This window comes from Callithrix jacchus, chromosome 4 (genome assembly GCF_049354715.1).
Source record: "Callithrix jacchus isolate 240 chromosome 4, calJac240_pri, whole genome shotgun sequence".
Taxonomy (NCBI): Eukaryota; Metazoa; Chordata; class Mammalia; order Primates; family Cebidae; genus Callithrix; species Callithrix jacchus.
The window spans coordinates 65,441,836-65,467,027 of record NC_133505.1 but is presented as its reverse complement, the minus strand read 5'-3'; the positions used below and the strand labels follow the sequence as shown (position 1 = coordinate 65,467,027).

The following is a 25,192-nucleotide window of genomic DNA, read 5'->3' as shown; positions in this document are numbered from 1 at the left end:
TCCAGTTACTCAGGAGACTGAGGCAGGAGAATCACTTGAATCTGGGAGGCAGAGGTTGCAGTGAGCCAAGATCGCACCACTGCACTCCAGCCTGGGTGACAAGAGCGAACCTCCATCTCAAAAAAAAAAAAAAAATGAAAAAAAGTGATCAAAAATATAATTTAAAATTAGCTACAGACCAGGTGCAATGGCTTATGTCTGTAAGCACTTTGAGAGGCCGAGGTGAGCAGATAGATCACATGAGGCCATGAGTGCGAGACCAGCTGGGCTAACATGGCAAAACCCTGTCTCTATTAAAAATACAAAAATTACGCTGGGTGTGGTGGCTCATGCCTATAATTCCAGCTGGGAGGAATGAAGTGGGTGGATCATGAGGTCAAGAGATCGAGAACATCCTGGCCAACCTGGTGAAACGCCATCTCTACTAAAAATACAAAAATTAGCTGGGCTTGGTGGTGTGCGCCTGTAGTCCTAGCTACTCAGGAGGCTGAGGCAGGAAAATTGCTTGAACCCGGCAGGCAGAAGTTGCAGGGAGCTGAGATCACACCAGTGCACTCCAGCCTAGGTGACAGAGGGGGACTCTGTCTCAAAAAAAAAAAAAAAAGCTGCAGTAGTATTCAAAGGGCAGGAGTAAGGACAGATAAGCTTATCAGAAATTTATTTTTGCGGTGAACCATTAAACTGATATGCAAACATTTTTTAACTACCAAAGAACAATAATTTCAGGATTCACACTAATTAAGAGAAAAGGAAAATATGAATAGAAAATACAGACAGGCATGGTAGTTCATGCCTATAATCCCAGCACTTTGGGAGGCCAAAGAGGGAGGATCACTTGAGTCCAGGAGTCTGGCATCACCTTAGGCAAACAAGTCAGACCTCAACTCTACAATAAAAGTTAGCTGGGAACAGTAGCGTGTGCCTGTAGTCCCAGCTATTTGGGAAACTGTGGCGGCAGAACTGCTTGAGCCTTGGAGTTCAAGAATGTAGTGAGCTATGATTATGGCACTGCACTCCAGCCTAAGCAACAGAGTGAGACCCTATCTCCTAAAAAAAAGTATCACAGAAAATCCAGCATTGAGAGAAAAAGCGTTAAGTCATTTACAATACTTATATATTCAACAAATAAATTACTGAGCTTTAAGTGACAGAGTAGAATGAAAAGAGGAATCATGCTAAAAATCACTAAAATGGCAAAAAGACTGAGTGGAAAAATAAGGACAGACATGTACTCCAAAGGAAAAGATTACTTATACACAAATAGTGTAAACTTTTAGCTAATTTTCACAGTGGATATAAAAAAACTTCCAGGAAAATGAGTGTATGGAAGTAAAACATTCAGTACTCCATTTATTTTACTAAGAATCTATAGTATTTATTGAGCCCTGTACCATGCCTTGTGCAAAGCTTTTCACGCACATTGTTTCACTTAATCTCGAAATTGCTTTGCAAGGTGAGATACTGAATTATTGCTATTATTCCATTTAACAGATGGAAAAACTGAGTGAGTTACACTTGTTTCTCTAAACGCAACTGGCTGTATAGTCACTATAATTGTGAGGTAGTTCAAAGCATAAAGATAATTTTTAAACCAATGTTTATACCTGTTTCTGAAATAACACATTTTTTCTTTCTTAAGATAAAATGGACCTCTATTGCCCCATCTCTGAATACTTTGTAACAATAATCAAAAATTACCAATTTCTCAAAAGAAGTTATGTTTACAATAAAAATATCAAGTAAAAATAATTTCTTATAATATTTATAATTACTACTTATATCTTTAACAACCATAACTGCACATGGTCCTTTAATTACAAGGTATTTCTATTTGCATTTGTTCTGTCCATCAACTAGTAAATCATCATTCTCATCCCCTGTTGTACCACTAACAAAAATTAAAGGATTCTAAACTGGGCATGGTGGAGTGCACCTGTAGTTCTAGCTACTCAGGAGGCTGAGGCAGGAGGGTTGCTTAAATTCATGACTTTGAGACTGCAGTAAGCTATGATCACAACACTGCACTCCAGCCTGGGAAAGAGTGAGACCCTGTCTCTAAGATAAAAATTAAAAATTAAATAAAAATAGAATTAAAAAGTTAAAGGATGCTATTCCAAATACCACACAACATAGGAACAGAGGCATATGTAGAAGCATGGCAAAACAGTTTAGAAAAAGTTAATCTAATATTCTTAGTTTTGAAATATTTTTAATGAAATAAAAAGCTTTCATTCCTATTATCAGAAAACTGATTCTCTAAGCCAAAACACCAATCTCCTCCTAACTGGAAAGACATGTCAATACACCAAAATATGGTCTATTATAAAAGCAGTTTACTACAACCAAAGGTTTCTCTAACACAAAGAATATGGATTTGAGCATAAATCTAAAACCCTAAATAAGTCATCATGTTTTTCCCATATAGAGAAGTTAGGTACACAGCTTACTTGCCTGACAGGCAACATTTCAAATAGTTTCCAATTGTGCCTATTTTATAGTTCAAATTTAATCCAGTATTTAAGATCTATACCATCTGGCCCATACCTCCTTCTCCCACTTTAAAAGAACAAACAAAAAAATCTTTCAGAACCACACATAATGTTCTCTGCCTTCCCATTCTAATGCCTTTCCTTGTTTCTTCTACTCAAAATGTCCTTTTAAACACATATAAATACCACTATTTATTACTACTACTAACTACTACAACGATAAACTGCAAGTCTTACGTCCTTTTTTTTAACATTACTATGTACTTTTTGTAAAATAACTTTCTAGTATCTCAAAGTACTATTTACATACTTCTCACCTCTTATTTGATCATTCATACTTAAATACTGATCCTTAAGGGTAGAATGTATAATCTTTGTAGTTCCAAGGAACTTAACCCATGGCTTTGCATATTATGAGCTTCAACACTATTTTTATCTATTGAACCAATTATAGCCCCAGGACACCCAGTGAAATAATCCTATTTTCTGCCTGACTCCCTTCTACTGCAGCTAAAGTATTAATACTCTACCCATGCAGTACTGAAGCTATTTAGGGAATTATATCCTGATTTCACGATTTTGAAATTTCCAATAATTCTATACTATATCAATAATCTTAGCTGAAACCTGAATCTCTTGTATTGTTTTGTTATCAAAATTAGGATACGTTCCCTTAGCAGTTTTTATACCTTTTTATCTAGAATAGCTCTGTGAACTATCACATAATCAGCTATTCGTTTTTTAGAAATAAATCAGATGGCCAGGTGCGGTGGCTCAAGCCTGTAATCCCAGCACTTTGGGAGGCCGAGGCGTGTGGATCATGAGGTCAAGAGATTGAGACTATCCTGGTCAACATGGTGAAACCCCATCTCAACTAAAAATACAGAAAATTAGCTGGGCATGGTGGTGCATGCCTGAAATCCCAGCTACTCAGGAGGCTGAAGCAGGAGAATTGTCTGAACCCAGGAGGCGGAGGTTGCGGTGAGCCGAGATCGCGCACCATTGCACTCCAGCCTGGGTAACAAGAGCGAAACTCCGTCAGTCAATCAATCAATCAATCAATCAATCAGATAAAATGTCTGCAATTTCAAGGAAAGACATAAAAATAGTAGTTGAATAAAGGGTATCACTAAACAGAAATAAGAACAAAAGACCTAAATGAGAAGTTTTTGTTATGGCAGCATTATGTTTCTTGATTTAGGTACTCTTTACACAGGTATACAGGCTTTGCAAAAATTTACCAAAAAAGTAGACTTATGAATTGTGCACTTTTATGTATATTTCAATAAAATTTAAATGAGAGGGCCCATTTTTCCACCTCCCCTCCATATCTATATCACTCCTTTCCTTCAGCATGTTGTGTTTAGTTCAGATTCTGTATTCTGCACCAAGTGGATTAAAAGTTGGAAAATTAGATTAGTAACAGCTATGAAATCCAAACTGTAAAAATGAAGAGGTGAATCACAACACTCACTTTTTATCTGAAGAACTCAAACTTTTTCACCTTTACTGAATAAGCATTGCTGACTGGAGGAGTCACATATAAGACAGGATTTCAAGAGAAGATTCTGTCTCTGAATATTACTTTGAAATATAATTAAGCTATTACTGTTATTTAAGTGGTGCCACTTAAATGTAAAGGGAAAATTTTTAACAGGCTTCTTTTAGTATTGTAATTGCACTTAAAACATATAATTCACTTCTCCATGTGGAGCTGTCAAACCTTTGAACCTTTATTTGGGAACAAGAGTAAGAAGCTGCATCAGCTGCATCATGTTGGATACTCAACGACTGTACATTCTTTATTCCTGCTGCAACGACATACGTGATAGTCTACATTCAAAATAAAATTTTAAATAAAAAACTCCTTTAAACCAAAGCGGAACTCAAGCCTACATTAACAAGTCACAAGCTACACTGTAATTCATTACATAAAATATTTTTCAAATCTTAGAGATTCTACTTGTGTTTCTCAAAGGGCCACAGTTCATAAAGAAGTACGTCATTCCTAGTATTATTTCTACTAAACACTATGAGATAAACACAGTTCACAAATATACCAAGGTTCAGGAAGAACCTGAAATATTTGTCCTAAAGAGCCATGCAATCTTGTTATTAAACATACTTCAGCCCATGGTGAAGGAAAGGGCAGGATATAATTCATCCCCATCCTCTACCTAAAATCTGTATAAGTTCAAAATGTAAAGGAGTACAATATACACTGGTAAAGGGAAAGAAATTCAAGAAAAGAATCTCGTGAAAGACTCCTAAACAACCCTATTAAAACACCATACAAAAATGAATTACTAAAATGGGCCTAATGCTGGGGAAGAAACTTTTAATAACCAGTTTTACATGGTTTCCCAACATCCACCACAAATGCACATCAGACACACAAAGGAAAATTCTACAGCTTAAATACCAAACTGTAACTAACTACCGCATTCCAAAAGGAGTTTAGGACAGAAGCATTTTCTGCCTAGCGAGCTGAGATACCACTTTACGCAGAGCTTTTCTAAAACTCCAATCATTATGCATGAAAATCACCCCAAAATATATCACAAAACACTCCCTTCTGCTTCAGAAACCAATGCTTTACAAAGTGTGCTCAGAAACCCGTCTGTCCCTGCATTTGTCCGAAAATGAAGATTCCTAGGCCACACCTTGAAACTCTGATTCGGTAGGTCTGCAGTGGGGTCCAGGAATCTGCCTGGTTACATTTACTAAGGCTTAAAAACTACTGTCCCAAAGGGAAGAAACTCAGAAAAATAAAGCATGTTCCCAGTGATGCAGGATTCTGCCTTATGAGCATCAATCGTACTATGCTGTAACATGATGATCTCAGAGCTCAGTGAGATCTTCAAGCTATTTGCCTTCATGTTAGCAGCATCATAACGCTAAGACTCTGGACTCTGGCAACCATTCCTGTTCTCTCTGTTTTTGCTCATCATTAGCAGCTCCTTCCTCCATGTCGCCTTTAGAAGTTACTCTTGCTTCATTTCAAAACAGCGTCTTAGAGGCCAGCATTTTATCTTAAATCTACATGAAAGGCAGGGGCGAGATTAAGTGTACAGCACGTTCTTTAGGCCATGCTCTTTGTGATGGCTGCGGGGGTGGCTCAGATACCTCTTTTGGTAAATTTCCCAATCCTGTGCCATGCTCCATAGTGTCTAGTATGTATTAGACACTCAAACATTAGTTAAATGACCAGGTGAGGTAAACTTACATGATGGCCCACCATAGTCTTTAACTCTGGGAAAAACCCAATCATCAGTTGCTACTTACACTGACAAACTGAATGTCGTCCTCAGTTTCATCCGTTTTTGACTCAGATGCCTCAGGGCCAGCTGGAGGGGCAGATTCTATTATCTATAAAAACAAGCCAAAACACGCTTATCTATTCAGCCACATAATTAGAAGAGAGCTTTTCCGAAAGGAACAATTAAAAACAAAGAGCTCTCGAGGAAAACGAATTTTCCTGAGCACAATTTCATGCAAACCCCGGTAGGAGCAGAACTCGGAGTCGGCTCTGGCCACAGCGTGTGCGGAGCTGCAGGGACCGAACGCCGAAAACGCGTTACCAGCCTCTCAGAATTCCCCTTATCAACTCCAGGAGGAGGAACGCAAGCTCACTACCGCAGGGCAATCCTGCCTTAAAACGTCGCTCAACGAACGCCGGGGCCCGTGCGGGGGGCCGGGCGGCCATTGTTGCTGCGGGTTCCTCGTTCAGACATGCACCAGGCCCCAGAGCAGGGCTCGGCCCAAGACGCTGAAGAGGTATCGCCCCGAGGCTGCGGCGGAGCACCAGGCCTCAGACCGCAGAGAACACAAACCCTTAGCGGTTCACCTCTGAGAACGCCAGGGCCCTCACTCGACTACTCACCTCCGACCCCGGGTCTCCCATTTCTCCGACGGCCGCGCTGACAGCACCACCGCGCCTGCTGTCCCTGCCGCCGTCGCCGCTGCCGCTGTCCCTGCCGCCCCGGCCGCCACGACTCCCCTTCCCGCCCTGCACTGCCTCGCGCTACCGGGACCCGCCCCTGCGTGAGCGCCGACGCCACCGGCGGAAAAAGACGCAAAACCGCTTCAAAGGAGGAGCGGCCCTCACTGGCCCGCTATCCCCCGGAGCCTCTTTCTCTCATTCTCAGGCTTCCTTCCCCGCGCCGCGCAGGATGCTGGGAATTGTAGTTCGGGTCGGCCCTGAGACCGCCCCGCGGTAAAGAACCTAGAGGTTAGGCGCATGCGTTGCGCCTAGAAGATGCCAGCTGCGGTGGCGCGAAGCCGGGGCCGCTGGGTTCTGTGGGACGGAGAAGCGCAGGGAAGATGTGGGAGGATATGAGGGTGGGTTTGAGTTGGTATTGGTTTGTTTTGGTATGGTTGTGGAGCGCAGCGCACTGATTTTTCAGTTTTAGCCCTGAAGGTGGGTGGTGGGAACGGACGCTTATTTTTTAATTTATATATTTATTCACTTTTGAGGAGAGGGGCTATGTGGAGGTTTAGCAGAATTTTAAGATCAGGAAAGAATCTGAAGTGTCCTTTCATTACTCACCTCTTCCCTAGCGTCAGTCTCCCAGGCCCTGCCAGTATTAATATACCTGAGGAAGAAAACAGGGATGATGGGAAGTCCAGGGCCAAATAGGAAAGGGAACTGAGAATCTACCTAACCTTATCACTAAACCCTAGCAGTGATATTGAAATGTGCTTTTTCAGTATTCTCAGATACACTGAGAGAATAGGAGAGATCTATTTTATAGAGGGCTGCAAGGTTAACCTTTTAACCTTTTGTGTGTTCACAGTCTATAAAATAGATCTTTCCTATTCAACTATGCATTTAATCTTTTCTCAGATAATACCTTACCAAAACACACACAGACACACGCACACCAGTCATTGTCAATAAAGTTTATGAAAAGAATTAAGTGAGAACATTATTTTAGGTGAGGCAGGTTCGCGTACCCTGGGAGGCCTCGGCGGCCTGTTCACTTAAGCCCAGGAGTTGGACACCAGCCTGAGCAACACAGGGGAACCCCGTCTCTACAAAAAATACAAAAATTAGCTGGGCGCAGTGGTCCTAGCCTGTAGTCCTAGCTGCTTAGGAGGTTTAGGTAGGATGATTGCTTGAGGCCGGGAGGTTGAAATCCAGGCTGCAGAGAGCCTAATTCATGTCACTGCACTGCAGCCTCGGTGACAGAGACGCTGTATCAAAAAAAATTAAAAAAAATTAACATCTTAGATTCCTGTTTTTGTTTGTATGCAAAACTACCATCTCATTGCCTAAGCCTGTAGTAATTATTGTTTAATATTTGATATTTCCTGCATTTCTACCAAGTGCTTTGTGACTTTACTTTCTACCTAGTAAGCTTGAGACGTGAGGAGGCCAGTTGAGAATAAGAGATCTGCATGGGTAGTTCTTCAAATGCTGTATGCAAATTAAATATTTTTAAAATGTTAATCTGTAGGCACAACTTGTATTTAAAAGATTTTCCTAGTGAGCTGTTGAGAGTTTGCTCTAATATTTAATTGGCTGAGGTAGGTGTTAATTGGTAAAATCCTTTTTTTTTTTTTTTTTTTGAGACAGAGTCTTGCTCTGCGGCCAGACGTCAGGCTGGAATACAGTGGTGTGATCTCATCTCACTGCAACCTCCGCCTCCCAGATTCAAGCAATCCTCCTGCCTCAGCCTCTCGAGTAGCTGGGACTACAGGCATGCACCACCACACCCAGCTAATTTTTGTATTTTTTAGTAGAGATGGGATTTCACCATGTTGGCAAGGATGGTCTCCATCTCTTGACCTGGTGATCCACCCGCTTCAGTCTCCCAAAGTGCTGGGATTACAGGCGTGAGCCACTGCGACCAGCCAGTAAAATTCTTGGAAAACAAACAAAAAGATGTGGCTAGACTCAAAAACGTCTCATACCATACAACTCAGTAACTGTAGTTGCAGGGATTATTCTGAAGATACATCACAGGTTTGTTTACAACAGCAAAAAGTGGAAAATATCTAAATGTCTAATAATTTGGGAATGTAATATTTAAATTTTGGTCTGTACTCTCTCAAGATAACATTATATTGTTTTATCTCCACTGAAAATGTTTACCTAATGTTTCTCAAAGCATATTTTTCAAAAATTCAAGAAATATATAGGATAATTAGAATCATGTTGTATTCATTCTTGCATTGCTATAAGAACCACCTGAAACTGGTAGTTCTTATAAAGGAAAGAGGTTTAATTAGCTCACAGTTCCACAGACTGTACAGGAAGCATGGTTGGGGAGGTCTTGGGAAACTTAAATCATGGCAAAAGGTGAAGAGGAAAGAGGAACATCTTCACATAGCCAGAGAAGGAGAAAGAAAGGAAAGCCGGCAGGTGCTACACACTTTTAAATAACCAGATATGGGAACTCACTATCAGAGAACAGCAAGGGGAAAGTCCACCCCCAGATCCAATCACCTCCCACTGGCCCCTCTCCCAACATTGGGGATTATAATTCGACCTGAGATTTGGGTGGTGACACAAATCCAAACCATATCACATGTCAAGCCATCAAGAAAAGCATCTCCGAAAGAGGAAACCTACTTAAACAGGAATAGTAATTTATTCTTTTCTGGGTGTCTGGACTATGTGTTTATAAGAAAATCCTGGCTGGGGTGGTGGTTCACACCTATAATCCTAGCACTTTGGGAGACTGGAGGATTGCTTGAGCCTAAGGGTTCAAGACCAGCCTAGGTAACTTAGTGAGACCCTGCCTCTGCAAAAAAATTTAAAATTAACCAGGCGTGGTGGTACATGATTGTGGTCCCAATTGCTCAGGAGGCTGGAGTGGGAGGACCAATTGAGCCCAAGAGGTCAAGGCTTCAGTGAACCTTGATCTCACCACTGCACTCCAACCTGGGTAACAAAGTGAGATCCTGTTTCAAAAAAAGAAAATCCTTTGAAACCCACTAAGAGAAAATCAGAGACATCCCTGTAGTTCCCAAAAGCCAGGTTTATTTAGCTTGATGTAGCAAAAGAGGAAAAAACAAACAAACAAAAAAAAAACACCAGAGGCAAAATTTAGGAATCTCCTAATCTTAGAAAGTTAAGAAGGGATTGGGTTGGGTGAATTTAAGCCAATCTTGGGAAGTGAGGGAACCAGTTAGAACTGGAAGAAGCATGGTTGTTTGCTGACTGGTTCAAGGTTCAAAATGGAGACTTTTAAACTTTCTGTGATTGAGGAATTTTTTTTGTTTTGTTTTACTTGAGCTGTGGTGAATCCATTATTTTGCTATAAGTCAAGATCTTGAAGAGGGCCCATCATTGGGTTGACAACCCTCCTAAATTTAATACTTTTAGACTTTCTCCCAAATGACATCATAGATTTCTAGATCTATATCAGTGACATTTTGTTGATAGTCTTCCTTCAACTCATCATCATAATGTTTCATGTAAGTCTAGTTTTGTTTTCAAAACTAAAATTTTTCATTAAATCTCCATTGACTTTCTTGCTGTTTGTATTGAATGGTAATAAAGAACCATCTGTCAGAACATTGGCTGCTAACAACATTTAAGACTCTAGAGACTGTGTTCTTGGCCAAGGGTATGACACCAAGAGGCAAATTAAATGCATCAATGTTTGGAACCCCTGATTAGAAACATTATCTTGGGGGCTGGGCGCGGTGGCTCACGCCTGTAATCCCAGCACTTTGGGAGGCCGAGGCAGGTGGATCATGAGGTCAAAAGATCGAGGCCATCCTGGTCAACATAGTGAAACCCCGTTCCTACTAAAAATGCAAAAAATTAGCTGGGCATGGTGGCACGTGCCTGTAATCCCAGCTACTCAGGAGGCTGAGGCAGGAGAATTGCCTGAACCCAGGAGGCGGAGGTTGCGGTGAGCCGAGATCGCGCCATTGCACTCCAGCCTGGGTAAACTCCGTCTCAAAAAAAAAAGAGACATTATCTGATACTCATAAATTTCAAAAAAGGGAAAGTTTCAGGGTTGATGTTTCCATCCTGACTAGCATGAGCCTCTAATTTATTTAAGTTGCATTCAACATGGACAGAAGAGTTCATGTATATACAGCACCAAATTTTACTATGGTTTAATAAAGCACAGATACTTCCAATGTAATTCTATTATTAAGAACCATATTTGGTTTGGATTAAATGCTCAGGTTTTAAGATGTAGAACTGGAATATTCTCATTAACAATTTCTGATAAAGTAGGAAATAGATTTGTAGGCATTTTAAAAGAGAATATTCTTCAGGGAAGAAAACGGCTCTTAGTAACCTGGTGTCATAGGCATTGCCTGGAAGTTATGGGAGCAAAATAAAGAGCATTTGATTCTGAAAAAGTATAAAGGACTAGAGCATAAGAAAAAAAAGCCTGTTGGAACATAGGACAAAAGAGAGGGTGGCACCTTTCTGTCATTGGTTCATAAGTACAAACTGCTTGACTCATTTAGAGCAAGCTATCATAATTCATTTAGAATATGGACATTTTCCCTTTCAAGCAAAATGTATTTACCTTATGAGTAAACTGATGACAGTTGTTTTTGGTGTTAGCACTAAACATTGTTGAGTAGTTTGCTACATATCCTATTCTCTTTCTAGAAAGATTTGGAGGATCACAGTTCACTATATTTGGATCATATTAATAGTATTATTCCATGTCAGACTACTGAACAAAACTGATAGTTTAACTTGTGGTAGTTAACAAGGGGTTTGAAAACACCATAGACAACCAAAAATATTAGAACCAAATTGTATTCATTAAAGGAATTGGTCTGTAGTGCAGTACGTAGGCATAATTGTAACAGTCTTATTAGAAGGTTATATCGTCTGAACTCTTTTACAATAATCTACCTGTTAAAATCATTGTCAAAACTGATTTACTGAAGAGCAACTGAGGAGGAATTTAAGACACGTATGACTAACACTTGTTACTTCCTACAAGCTAAAGGAGAGTGAAAAATACTAATAAGAAGCAAGACATCTCGGTATGATTTCACAACTGTAGAAAAGTTGCAAGAATAATATTTGTTTACCATAATTTCTGTCTGTGTACATATACAGAGACATATGTTTACATATTACTTTTTCTGAATCATTGGCAAGTAGGTTTCATGTATCATGCCTCCTTATCCCTTAATATTTCAGTATATGTTTCCTAAGAACCAGGATTTTCTTTGACATAAACAGTACTATTACCAAAATCTGGAAGTTAACTTTGATAAAATACTTTTTAAAAATCTATAGTCCTTATCACATTTTGTCAGTTGTCCAAATTCAATGTCTAGTCTAGGATCACATAATGCATTCAGATGTTATATCTTTTTATTCTTTAATTTAGAATAATTTTTCAGCCACTGTCTTTATGATATTGATGTTTTTGAAGAACCAAGGCCACTTTTTTTATAATATGTTCCTTAATTTTGCTTTGTCAGATGTTCCCTCATGATTAGATACAGGTTAGACCAGAAAAAATACTATCAGTGACATTAAATTGTTTTTTTATTATTACATGTTGAGGCACATGATGGCTATCTGCCCCTCACTGAGGATATTAATTTTAGCCAACTGGTTAAGGTGTCATCTAGTATGACCACTATGTAATTACTATTTTTCCCCTTACAACTAGTAAGTAATCTGTAAGGATATACTTTCAGGCCACACAAACATCATGTTCCTTATGAAACTTTTCCCTTAGATATATCATCCTCTGATGATTTTTGCCTGTATCAGTTTTTACTATGATGGCTTCAAGTGGTAACTGTCCAATACTACTGTTTTCTCAATGATTTCAATTGGCATTTTTCTGTAAGAAAGGCTTACCTTTTCCCTTTTTAAAATTTATTAAATATGGACTCATCAATTTCCTTTTTAACTTTTTATTATGTGATTTGACAGCATTTGTAGTGTAGATACACAGAATAACACCAATATCCTTCATTGTACATAGCTAGCAATCACTTTGCAGATATCCGTGGTTCAGAATATCAATGATAACAACTTTTCTTGTGGGTCTACTTTTTCCACCATGAGACCTATCCTACTTGTTTAAGATGTAGTTTTGCCATGCTGTATATTTATGTTCTGATTCCTTTCTTTTTCTTAAATTTCCTTTTGTAATAATTTTAGATTCACATGTAGTTATAATAACTAATAGTACTGGCCAGGCATGGTCCGCACTTTGGGAAGCCAAGATAGGCAGATCACCTGAGGCCAGAAGTTGGTGACCAGCCTGGTCAACATGGTGAAACCCTGTCTCTACTAAAAATACAAAAAATTAGCTGGGCATGGTGGCAGGTGCCTGTAATTCCAGCTACTCAGGAGGCTGAGGCAGGAGAATTGCCTGAACCCAGGAGGCAGAGGTTGTGGTGAGCCGAGATTGCGCCATTGCACTCCAGCCTGGGTAACAAGAGTGAAACTCTGTCTCAAAAAAAATATATATATACAAAAAATTTAGGGGAGGGGAGAAAGAAAGAAAGAGAGAAAGAGAGGAAGGAAGGAAGAGAAAGAAAGAATGAAGGAACAAAAGAAGAAAGAAAGAAAAAGAAAGAAAGAAAAAGAAAGAAAGAAAGAAAAGAAAGAAAGAAAGAAAGAAAGAAAGAAAGAAAGAAAGAAAGAAAGAAAGAAAGAAAGAAAGAAAGTAGGACTGTAGTACTTCTGGCTTGACAGTATGAGGAGTTCCACTGGCCTGCTCCCATGTGAAACTGATAAAAAATATTTTTAAAAATCATTTAAAGCCTATGGAAATAGTCCTAACAGGAAACAGAAAATGAAGAAACATATATCAAAGAAAGTCTGAAAATTCTGTAAGAAAGAAGAGTCTGTAGTATGTAAACCAAGAGCACTTCTTCCCACCCACTTCCCAGCTCAGCAAGACAGGGTTCACTCTAGACTGATACATATCAAGAACACAGGCCCCCTCTCTGCATTATCGCCCTTCCTCAACTTCCACATGGAGGGCCTCTTCCTGTAAAGAGCAAAACATCATTGTTTCTCATCCTGTTTTCAGCTACCTATTGCTGAAGCTAAGCATTAGGCTAATGCATTTGAGAAGTAGGGGCTCTCCTCTTCCACTGGGACAGAGGCTCTACCTTCAACTCAGCACATAGAGAATACTGAGGGCCTTAGGACCCTTGCCCAACCTGGAAAAATGATGGTTCCATGCCTTACCAGGAAAGGAAAGGCAAGAGGACCTCAGACTGCTGCTCTCAATCCTCTGCCAAGCAGTCAGCTTCCAGAGCTCCCCAAAAGAGAAGTTTAACATTGTTCCCACTTGCAACTGCAAGCTGTCCAGAGGATGCTCACTTAGATTCAAAGACACAAATAGACTAAAAGAACGGAAAAAGGCAACATCATGCAAACAGTAACCATAAGAAAGCTGGAGTGACAATACTAATGTGAGATAAAATAGGCTTTAAAACCAAAAAAGTTACTAGAAATGAAGAGAATTTTTATTTTATTTTATTCATTTTATTTTATTCATTTTGAAACAGGGTCTCTCTGCTGCAGGGCAGTGACACAATCTTGGCTTACTGCAACCTGTGCCTCCTGGGCTCAAGTCTCAATCCTCCCACCTCAGTCTCCAAAGTCACTGAGACTACAAGTGCATATCACCATGCCCAGCTAATTTTTGAATATTTTTTGGTAGATATGGGGTTTCACCATGTTGTCCAGGCTGGTCTCAAATTCCTGAGCTCAAGCAGTCTGCCCACCTTGGCCTCCCAAAATGATGGAATTACAGGTGTGAGCCACCAGACCTAGCTGAGAGTCATTTTGTAATAATGAAACAATTAACTCATCAGAAGATACACTGATTTGCACTTAGAGCACTAAAATACATGACACAAGGACTGACAGGAAGTAAGGGAGAAACAAATAATTCAACAATCATAGTTGAAGACTTTAAGAACTTATTCTCAATATAGATAGCAGCTCAGCTAGGAAACAGAAAACAAACAACACAATAAACTAACTAAAACTAATAGACATCTATAGAACACTCCACCCAGCAACACAATATACATTGTCCTCGAATGCACATGGAACGTTCTCCAGGATAGATCAAATGCTAGACCACAAAATAACAAATTTTAAAAAATAAAATCATACAGAATAGATTCTTTGACCAAAAGGGAATGAACTTAGAAATCAATACTGGGAAAGAGTTTGGGAATCTCACAAATATGTGAAAATTAAATAACATACTTCTAAATAACAAATGGCTCAAAGAAGAAAGCAAAAGAAGAATAAAAATATTCTGAGATGAATGAAAATAAAGACATAACAAAACTGATGAGATGTAGCTAAAGCAGCACTTAGAGAAAAATTTATAACTATATTAAGCATGCCTATATTAAGCATGACAAAAGTATGTGAATATACATATCAGCTTCATTTAGCCTTTCTACAACATATGTATTTCAAATGTCATATTGTACACCATAAATATATGCAATCTTTGTCAATTTAAAAATAAATAACTTTTTTAAAAGACAAAAGATCTTGAGGCTGGGTGTGGTGGCTTATGCCTGTAATCCCAGCACTTTGGGAGGTCAAGGTAGATGGATTGCTTGAGCTCAGGAGTTTGAAACCACTTTGGGCAAGATAGTAAAACTCTGTCTCTACCAAAAAAAAAACCACAAAAATTAGTCAGGCATGATGGTGCATGCCTGTAGTCCCAGCTATTCAGGAGGCTGAGGTGGGAGGGTCATTTGAGCCCAAGAGGTTGAGGTTGTACTGAGCCGAGATTGCACCACTGCACTCTAGCCGGGGCGACAGAGAGAGACCCTGTCTTAATAATAAATAAACACAAGAATAAAAGACAGAAGGTCTCCAATCAATAACCTAACATTCCAATAACCCTACAGGAGGTGGGCGAACAGAAAACTAAACCCAAAGCAAACAGGAGGAAGGGGATAGTAGAGAATACAGCAAAATTTAATAAAATAGAGAATAGGAAAGTAACAGAGAAAATCAATGATATCAAAAGCTGTCTCTTTAAAAAAATCAACAAATAGACAAAACTTTATCTGACATTGACCAAGAAGAAAAGAAGACTGAAATTACTAGATCAGACATGAAAGAGGATTCATTTCTACCAACCTTGCAGAAACAAAAAAAGATTATAAAATATACAATGAACAACTATACACCAACAATTAGAAAACTTAGACAAGATGGACAAATTCCTGGAAAGACACAAACTACAAAAACTGACTCAAGAAGAAATAGAAACTTTCATAGAGCTATCACAAGTAGAGATTCTATCAGTAATCAAAAACTTACCTATGAAGAAAAGCTGAGGCCCAGGTGGCTTCACTAATGAATTCTACCAAACATGTAACAAAAAATTAATACAAATTCTTCACAAGCTTTTCCAAAAAGCAGAAGAGCAGAAATATTTCCCAATTTTCTTTTCTTGTGATATCCTTTTCTGGTTTTGGAAGTAATGTAATACTGACTTCATTTTAACGAAGTCATTGTATTTCAAAACATCATACTGTACACCATAAATATATGCAATTTATTAATTTATGTATAAAATAAAGTAAATATTACAGTAATGACAAAACTAGAAAACGATACCACAAAAAAAAGAAAATTACAAACCAATATCTCTTCTAAACATAGGCATGAAAATCCTCAGCAAAATACTACAAAACCAAATCCAGCAAAACATACAAAACATTATAAGCCATGACCAAGTGAGAATTTTCCCAGGAATGCAATGCTGGTTTAGCATCCAGAAATCAATTAATGTAATACATTCTATCAATTAAAAATTAAAATCACATGATCATCTTAATAGATGTGGATAAAGTATTTGGCAAACTCCAACACCATTTCATGATCAAAACAGTCAATAAACTAGGAAGAGAAGGAAACTTCCTCAACCTGATAAAGGACATCTATGAAAAACCCACAGGTACCATCATATTTAATAATTAAATGCTTTCCCCCAGGATCAGGAACAAGGCAAATATGTCCTGATGCTTCTATTCAACAATGAATTGGAGGTTCTAGAAAGGGCAATTAGGCACTAAGAAGATATAAAAGGCAGTGGGGTACAGTGGTTCATGCCTGAAATCCCAGCACTTTGGGAGGCCAAAGTGGGTGGATCACCTGAGGTCAGGAGTTGGAGAGCAACCCGGCCAAAATGGTGAAAACCTGTCTCTACTAAAAATACAAAAAGAATTAGCCAGGTGTGGTGGTGGGTGCCTGTAATCCCAGCTACTTGTGAGGCTGAAACAAGAGAATCCCTTGAACCTGGGAGGCTGAGGTTGCAGTGAGCCGAGATCATACCATTGCTCTCCAGCCTGGGCAAAAAGAATGAGACTCCATCTCAAAAAAAAAAAAAAGAAAAGATATGAAAGGAAACCATATTTAAAAGTAAAACTATTCATATAAGACCTAAAAACAAGCTTCACAAGGCTGCAGGATATAAGACTAATTTATGAAAATTGGCAGGGTGTAGTGACTCACGCCTGTAATAGCAGCACTTTGGGAGGCTGAGGCAGGTGGATCACTTGAGGTCAGGAGTTCAAGACCAGCCTTTAACTCATGGTGAAATCCCATCTCTACTAAAAATACAAAAATTAGGCAGGTGCGGTGGCATGTCCCTGTAACCCAGCTACTCGGGAGGCTGAGGCAGGAGAATTGCTTGAACCCTGGAGGCTGAGGTTGCAATGGCCCAATATTGTGCCACTCTACTCCAGCCTGGGCAACAGAGTGAGACGCTGTGTCCAAAGGAAAAAGAAAAGACTAATATATGAAAATCAGATGTATTTCCATACAGTCACAATGAATAATCCAGAAGTGAAATTAAGAAAACAATTCCATTTTTAATACCATCAAAATAAATTTAAGAAAAACGCTAAATTTATACTCTGAAAAACTACAAAACATTGTTGAAAGAAATTAAAGATCTAAATAACTGGAAAAACATCTTATGTTCATGTGTCAGAGGATTTAACATCATTATATGACAATATTCTGCACAATGATCTAGAAATTCAGTGTCATCCCTATCCAAATCCCTATCAGAATAACTTCTTCATAGATATTGACAAACTGGTTCTAAAATTTATATGGAACTGAAGGGGACCCAGAATGGCCAAGACAATGTAAAATATAAAGTTGGAGGACTCACCAGTTTTAAAACTTAACTACAAAGCAATGGCAACCAAAACAGTGGTACTGACACAAGAACAGACATATATATCAATGTAATACAACTGAGGGTCTAGATATAAATCCATACATCCATGATCAACTCATTTTTAGCAAGGATGCCAAGACCATCCAATGGGAAAGAATAGTCTTTTCAACAAATGATGCTGGGAAAGCTGGACAGCCACATGCAAATGAATGAAGCTGGACCTTAGCTCACACCATATACAAAAATTATCTCAAAATGGATCAAGGACCTAAATCTAAGGGGTGAAAACTATAAAATAAAACTCTTTGAGAAAACATAGAAACATCTTCATGACATTGAATTTGGGAAATAATTTTTAGATAGGACACGAAAAGCACAAGCAACCAAAGAATAAATAAATTGCACTTCATCAAGATTTAAAACTTCTGTGCTAGCCAGGCACAGTGGCTCATGCCTCTAATCCCAAAACTTTGGGAGGCCAACGCAGGCAGATTGCTTGAGTGTAGGATTCAAGACCAGCCTGGGCAACATGGTGAAACCTTGTCTCTACAAAAAATAGCCAGGCATGGTGGTGCATACTTGTATTCCCACCTACTCAGGAAGCTGAGGTGAGATGATAACCTGAGCCTGGGGAGGTCAAGGCTGAAGTGAGCTATCATTGTGCCACTGCACTCCAGCCTGGGTGGCAAAGTGAGTCTCTGTCTCAAAAACAAAACAAAAAAACAAAGAAAAAAAACTTCTGTACTTCAAAGGATACCATCAATAAAAAAAAAAGACAACGGAGACATTATATAAAGAGACTTGTATCCAGAATATAAATAACTCTTACAACTCAATAATAAAAAGACAACCCAATTTAAAAATGGGCAAATTATCTGAATAGATATTTCTGCACAGAAGATATACAAATAGCCAATAAGCACATGGAAATATGTTCAATATCATTAGTCACTGGATAAATGCAAATCAAAACCACTATGAAATACCTCTTCACAACCACAAGGATAGCTAGAATTTAAAAATCAGGTAATCACTGGAGTTAACAAGAATGTGGAGAAATAGTAAACCTAACACACTGCTGGTGGCAATATAAAAGGGTACAGCCATTGTGGAATGCTGTTTGGCAGTTCCTCAACTGATTAAACATAGAGTTACCATATGACCTAGCAATTCACTCTAGATATATACAACATGTTCACCCAAAAATTGGTCTGTGGGCTGGATGCGGTGGCTCAAGCCTGTAATCCCAGCACTTTGGGAGGCCAAGGTGGGTGAATCACAAGGTCAAGAGATCGAGACCATCCTGGTCAATATGGTGAAACCCTGTCTCAACCAAAAAAAAAAAGAAAATTAGCTGGGCGTGGTGGCGCGTGCCTGTAATCCCAGCTACTCAGGAGGCTGAGGCAGGAGAATTGCCTGAACCCAGGAAGGGGAGGTTGCAGTGAGCCAAGATTGCATGATTGTACTCCAGCCTGGGTAACGAGCGAAACTCCATCTCAAAAAAAAAAAAACAAAAAAAAATTGGTCTGTGAATGTTTATTACAGCATTATTCATAATTGCCAGTAGGTGGAAACAACTCAAATGTCGATTAACTGATGAATAGGTAAATAAAATGTTGTATGTTCATACACAATAAAGTATTATTGAGCCTTAAAAAAGAATGAAGCCAAACTTTGGGGGGAAGATGGAGCTGTAGGACCAACTCAGGATTGCAGCTCCCAGTGAATCTGCAGAGGGTGAGTGGACGCCACATTTCCATATGGATCTTTATTGCCCACAGACCAGGAGATTCCCAGGTGTAAGAGCCCCACGGGCCACCAGCGCAGCAGTTTGGGCCGGCGTGGCTGTTTGGGCCGGCACAGCTGTTTGGGCCGAGACTGCAGCGCAGCGACACTCTGTACAAAATACACTGGTTTGGTTGCCCTGTTAAACTGGCAATTGGAGATTTCGGAAGGCAGATTAGCACATTCATCTGATTAAACGGGACTTAAACAGAAAGCCAGGCCAGGAGATTCTCGGGCAGCAACGTGGTTTGAGCTGGCGCAGTGAGTCGCTGCATGGGAAATCACACAGATCCTGGCACCCTTGCAGCAGGCAACTGGAACACCTGGGAGAGAGTCAACCATTCAACTTAAAAAAAAAAAAAAAGGCTCTGAGGCAGGGAGCCAGGTGATCAGGCTCGGCGGGTCCCACCCCCCACAAAAACAAACAAAACAGCAATTGGAAACGCTTGGGGGTTGAGAGTTTCACGGCAAGCACAGCTGAACCCAGGACAGAACAGCTCGGTGGGGGAGGGGCGTCCGCCACTACCAAGGCACGCGACCCCTACGGAGGTACTCTGCCATTGCTGACGCAGCCTGCCATTGCCGAGGCAACCCACCATAACAGAGAGAGTCCGCCACTACAGAGGTGGGCCACCATCGCCACTGCAGTTCTAACCACACCCATATAAACAGGACTACAGGGAATTACACACTGCAGCAGGGTGGAGCCCATGGCAGTGGAGCAGAGCCCACAGCAACAGGGTGGAGCCCATGGCAACAGGGTGGAGCCCACAGCAGCTCATGATAGCCACTACAGACAGGCAGTGACTAGACTGCCTCCTTGCTGGGCAGGAAAGTGCAACAGATACTCATAAATAAAGCCCTAACTCCCCGGGACAGAGCACCTGAGGGAAAAAAAAGGGGGCTTTATGAGTTCTGCTGCAGCAGACTTAAACGTACCTGCCTAATAGCCCTGAATGAACATCAGAGCTCACAGCTCAGCACTAGAGCTCCTATAAAGTACAGACTGTCTCCTCAAAGAGCTCCCTGACCCCCGTATATCCAAAGAGTCACCTCACAAAGGACTGATCAGACCGACATTCAGCAGGCATCATTCAGGGAGAAAGATAGCAGAAGAAGAATCTGGTAGCAACCCTCACGGTTCCACAGCTGCTATAGGAGTTCCCCAGGCAAGCAGGGCCTAGAGTGGACCGCAGCAGTCCTACAGCAGTGGGGCCAGACTGTTAGAAGGAAAACTAAGAAACAGAAATACTTCATCATCAACAATCTGGACGTCCACTCAGAGACCCAATCAGAAAATCAGCAACCACTCAGAAGACAGGTGGATAAATCCACAAAGATGGGAAGAAACCAGTGCAAAAAGGAGGAAAACACCCAAAATCAGAACACCTCGCCTCCTACAAAGGACCAAAACTCCTCATCAGTAAGGGAACAAAGCTGGACGGAGAATGAGTGTGATGAAATGACAGAATCAGACTTCAGAAGGTGGGTAATGAGAAACTTCCGTGAGCTAGAAGAACACGTTCTAACTCAATGCAAAGAAACGAAGAACCTTGAAAAAAGATTTGAGGAAATGATAACAAGAATGGACAACTTAGAAAGGAATATGAGTGAATTGAAGGAGCTGAAAAACACAACATGAGAACTTTGCGAAGCTTGCACAAGTTTCAACAGCCAAATCGACCAAGCAGAAAAAAGGATATCAGAAGTTGAAGATCAACTCAATGAAATAAAACAAGAAGCCAAGATTAGAGAAAAAAAGTGCAAAAAGGAATGAACAAAGTCTCCAGGAAATGTGGGACTATGTGAAGAGACCTAATCTACATTTGATAGGTGTACCTGAATGTGATGAAGAGAATGAATCCAAGCTGGAAAATACCTTCAGGATATTATCCAGGAAAATTTCCCCAACCTAGCAAGGCAGGCCAATATTCAAGTCCAGGAAATACAGAGAACACCACAAAGATATTCCACAAAAAGAGCAACCCCAAGGAACATAATCGTCAGATTCACCAGGGTTGAAATAAAGGAGAAAATGCTAAGGGCAGCCAGAGAGAAAGGTCAGGTTCAACCCAGAATTTCATATCCAGCCAAACTGAGCTTCATAAGTGAAGGAAAAATAAAATCCTTTGCAAACAAGCAAGCACTCAGAGATTTTGTCACCACCAGGCCTGCTTTACAAGAGCTCCTGAAAGAGGCACTATACATAGAAAGGAACAACCAGTACCAGCCATTCCAAAAACATACCACATGCTAAAGAGCATCAACAAAATGAAGAACCTGCATCAACTAACGGGCAAAACACCAAGCTAGCATCAAAATGGCAGTATCAAATTCACACATAACAATATTAACCCTAAATGTAAATGGGCTAAATGCACCAATCAAAAGACACAGGCTGGCAAATTGGATAAAAAGCCAAAATCCATCGGTGTGCTGTATCCAGGAAACCCATCTCACATGCAAGGATACACAAAGGCTCAAAATAAAGGGATGGAAGAAGATTTACCAAGCAACTGGAGAGAAAAAAAAAAAAAAAAAAAAGCAGGAGTTGCAATTCTCATCTCTGATAAAATAGACTTTAAAGCAACAAAGATCAAAAGAGACAAAGAAGGACATTACATAATGGTAAAAGGATCAATACAACAAGAAGAGCTAACGATCCTAAATATATATGGACCCAATACAGGAGCACCCAGATATATAAGGCAAGTTCTTAATGACTTACAAAGAGACTTAGACTCCCACACAATAATAGTGGGAGACTTTAACACTCCACTGTCAATATTAGACAGATCAACCAGATAGAAAATTAACAAGGATATCCAGGGCTTGAACTCAGACCTCGAACAAGCAAACCTGATAGACATTTACAGAACTCTCCACCCCAAATCCACAGAATATACATTCTTCTCAGCACCACATCACACCTACTCAAAAATTGACCACATAATTGGAAGTAAAGCACTCCTCAGCAAATGCAAAACAACTGAAATCATAACAAACAGTCTCTCAGACCATAGTGCAATCAAGTTAGAACTCAGAATTCAGAAACTAACTCAGAACCACACAGCTTCATGGAAACTGAACAAGTGGCTCTTGAATGGTGACTGGATAAACAATGAAATGAAGGCAGAAATAAAGAAGTGCTTCGAAACCAACGAGAACGAAGACACAACATACCAGAATCTCTGGGACACATTTAAAGCAGTCTCTAAAAGAAAATATATAGCAATAAGTGCCCACATGAGAAGAGTGGAGAGATCCAAAATTGACACCCTATTGTCAAAATTGAAAGGGCTAGAGAGCAAGATCAAATAAAACACAAAACCTAGCAGAAGACAAGAAATAACTAAGATCAGAGCAGAACTGAAGGAGATAGAGACACGAAAAACCCTTCAAAAAAATCAATAAATCCAAGAGCTGGTTATTTGAAAAGATCAACAAAATAGACCACTAGCCAGATTGATAAAAAAGAAAAAGAGAGAATAACCAAATAGATGTGATAAAAAACGATAAAGGGGAAATCACCACAGATTCCACAGAAATTCAAACCATCATCAGAGAATATTACAAACAACTTTATGCACATAAACTAGTAAACCTGAAAGAAATGGATAAATTCCTGGACACTTGTGTCCTCCCAAGCCTAAACCAGGAGGAAGCCAAAACTATGAATAGACCAATAACAAGGTCTGAAGTCGAGGCAGCAATTAAGAGCCTATCACACAAAAAAAGCCCAGGTCCACATGGGTTTACAGCCGAATTCTACCAGACACACAAAGAGGAGCTGGTACCATTCCTTCTGAAACTATTCCAAATAATTCAAAAAGAGGGAATCCTTCCCAAATCATTTTGTGAGACCAACATCATCCTAATACCAAAACCTGGCAGAGACTCAACAAGAAAAGAAAACTTCAGGCCAATATCCATGATGAACATAGATGCAAAAATCTTCTATAAAATACTGGCAAGTTGATTGCAACAGCACATCAAAAAGCTTATCCATCATGATCAAGTAGGATTCACCCCAGGGATGCAAGGCTGGTTCAACATACACAAGTCTATAAACGTAATTCACCACATAAACAGAACCAAAGACAAAAACCACATGGTGATCTCCATTGATGCAGAGAAGGCCTTTGACAAAATTCAACAGCCCTTTTTGCTAAAAACCCTCAATAAACTCAGTATTGATGGAACGTATCTCAAAATAATAAAAGCTATTTATGACAAACCAACAGCCAATATCATACTGAATGGGCAAAAACTGGAAGCATTCCCTTTGAAATCTGGCACTAGACAAGGATGCCCTCTCTTACCACTCCTATTCAATATAGTATTGGAAGTTCCAGCCAGAGCAATCAGGCAAGAAAAAGAAATAAAGGGTATTCAGGTAGGAAAGGAGGAAGCCAAATTGTCTCTATTTGCAGACGACATGATTGTATATCTAGAAGACCCCATCGTATCAGCCCAAAATCTCCTGAAACTGATAAGCAACTTCAGCAAAGTCTCAGGATACAAAATCAATGTGCAAAAATCACAAGCATTCCTCTATACCAATAACAGACTTAAAGAGAGTCAAATCAAGAACGACTGCCATTCACAATTGCTACAAAGAGAATAAAATACCTAGGAATACAACTAACAAGGCACGTAAAGGACCTCTTCAAGGTCCTTAAACTACAAACCACTGCTCAATGAAATAAGAGAGGACACAAACAGATGGAGAAACATTCCATGTTCACGGTTAGGAAGAATCAATATCATGAAAATGGCCATACTATTTTATGGCCCAAAGTAATTTACATATTCAACGCTATCCCCATCAAGCTACTGATGATCTTCTTCACAGAATGGGAAAAAAAAAAAACACCTTAAACTTCATATAGAACCAAAAGAGAGCCTACATAGCCAAGTCAATTCTAAGCAAAAAGAACAAAGCAGGAGGCATCACACTACCAGACTTCAAACTATACTATAAGGCTACAGTAATCAAAACAGCATGGTACTGGTACCAAAACAGAGATATAGACCAATGGAGCAGAACAGAGGCCTCAGAGGCAACACAACACATCTACAACCATCTGATCTTTGACAAACCTGACAAAAACAAGCAATGGGGAAAGGATTCCCTGTTTGATAATTGGGGTTGGGAAAACTGGCTAGCCATGTGCAGAAAGCAGAAACTGGACCCCTTCCTGATACCTTACAGTAAAATTAACTCCAGATGGATTAAAGACTTAAACATAAGACCTAACACCATAAAAACTCTAGAAGAAAATCTAGGCAAAACCATTCAGGATGTAGGGGTAGGCAAGGACTTCATGACCAAAACACCAAAAGCATTGGCAACAAAAGCCAAAATAGACAAACGAGACCTAATCAAACCCCACAGCTTCTGTACGGCAAAAGAAACAGTCATTAGAGTTAATCGGCAACCAACAGAATGGAAAAAATTTTTCGGTCTACCCATCTGACAAAGGGCTGATATCCAGAATCTACAAAGAACTAAAACAGATTTACAAGAAAAAAACCAGCCCATTCAAAAGTGGGTGAAGGATACGAACAGACGCTTTACAAAAGAAGACATACATGAGGCCAACAAATATATGAAAAAATGCTCATCATCACTGGTCATCAGAGAAATGCAAATCAAAACTACATTGAGATACCATCTCATGCCAGTTAGAATGGCAATTACTAAAAAATCTGGAGACATCGCCTCTCGGCCTTTTGGCTAAGATCAAGTGTAAAAATCTGGAGACAACA

General features: G+C 39.7%; 1 protein-coding gene across 9 annotated transcripts in view; it reads right to left on the bottom strand.

The window, feature by feature from the left end:
• The window catches only part of ZNF451 (zinc finger protein 451), a 120,794-nt gene that overhangs the window by 73,054 nt on the left and 22,548 nt on the right, over positions 1-25,192 (bottom strand). For 4 of the 9 annotated variants that reach the window (XM_078369462.1, XM_078369469.1, XM_008994608.5 and 1 more), the window contains exons 1-2: positions 6,373-6,635; positions 5,775-5,858 (exon numbers count right to left, since the gene is read on the bottom strand). In XM_078369462.1, the coding sequence (XP_078225588.1) occupies positions 5,775-5,858; positions 6,373-6,393 (105 nt within the window). In that variant the 5' untranslated portion in view covers positions 6,394-6,635. Of the gene's footprint in view, positions 1-5,152; positions 5,232-5,774; positions 5,859-6,372; positions 6,636-25,192 lie in introns of those variants that run through there. The other 5 variants (XM_078369468.1, XM_078369467.1, XM_078369464.1 and 2 more) reach the window with 3 other exon arrangements.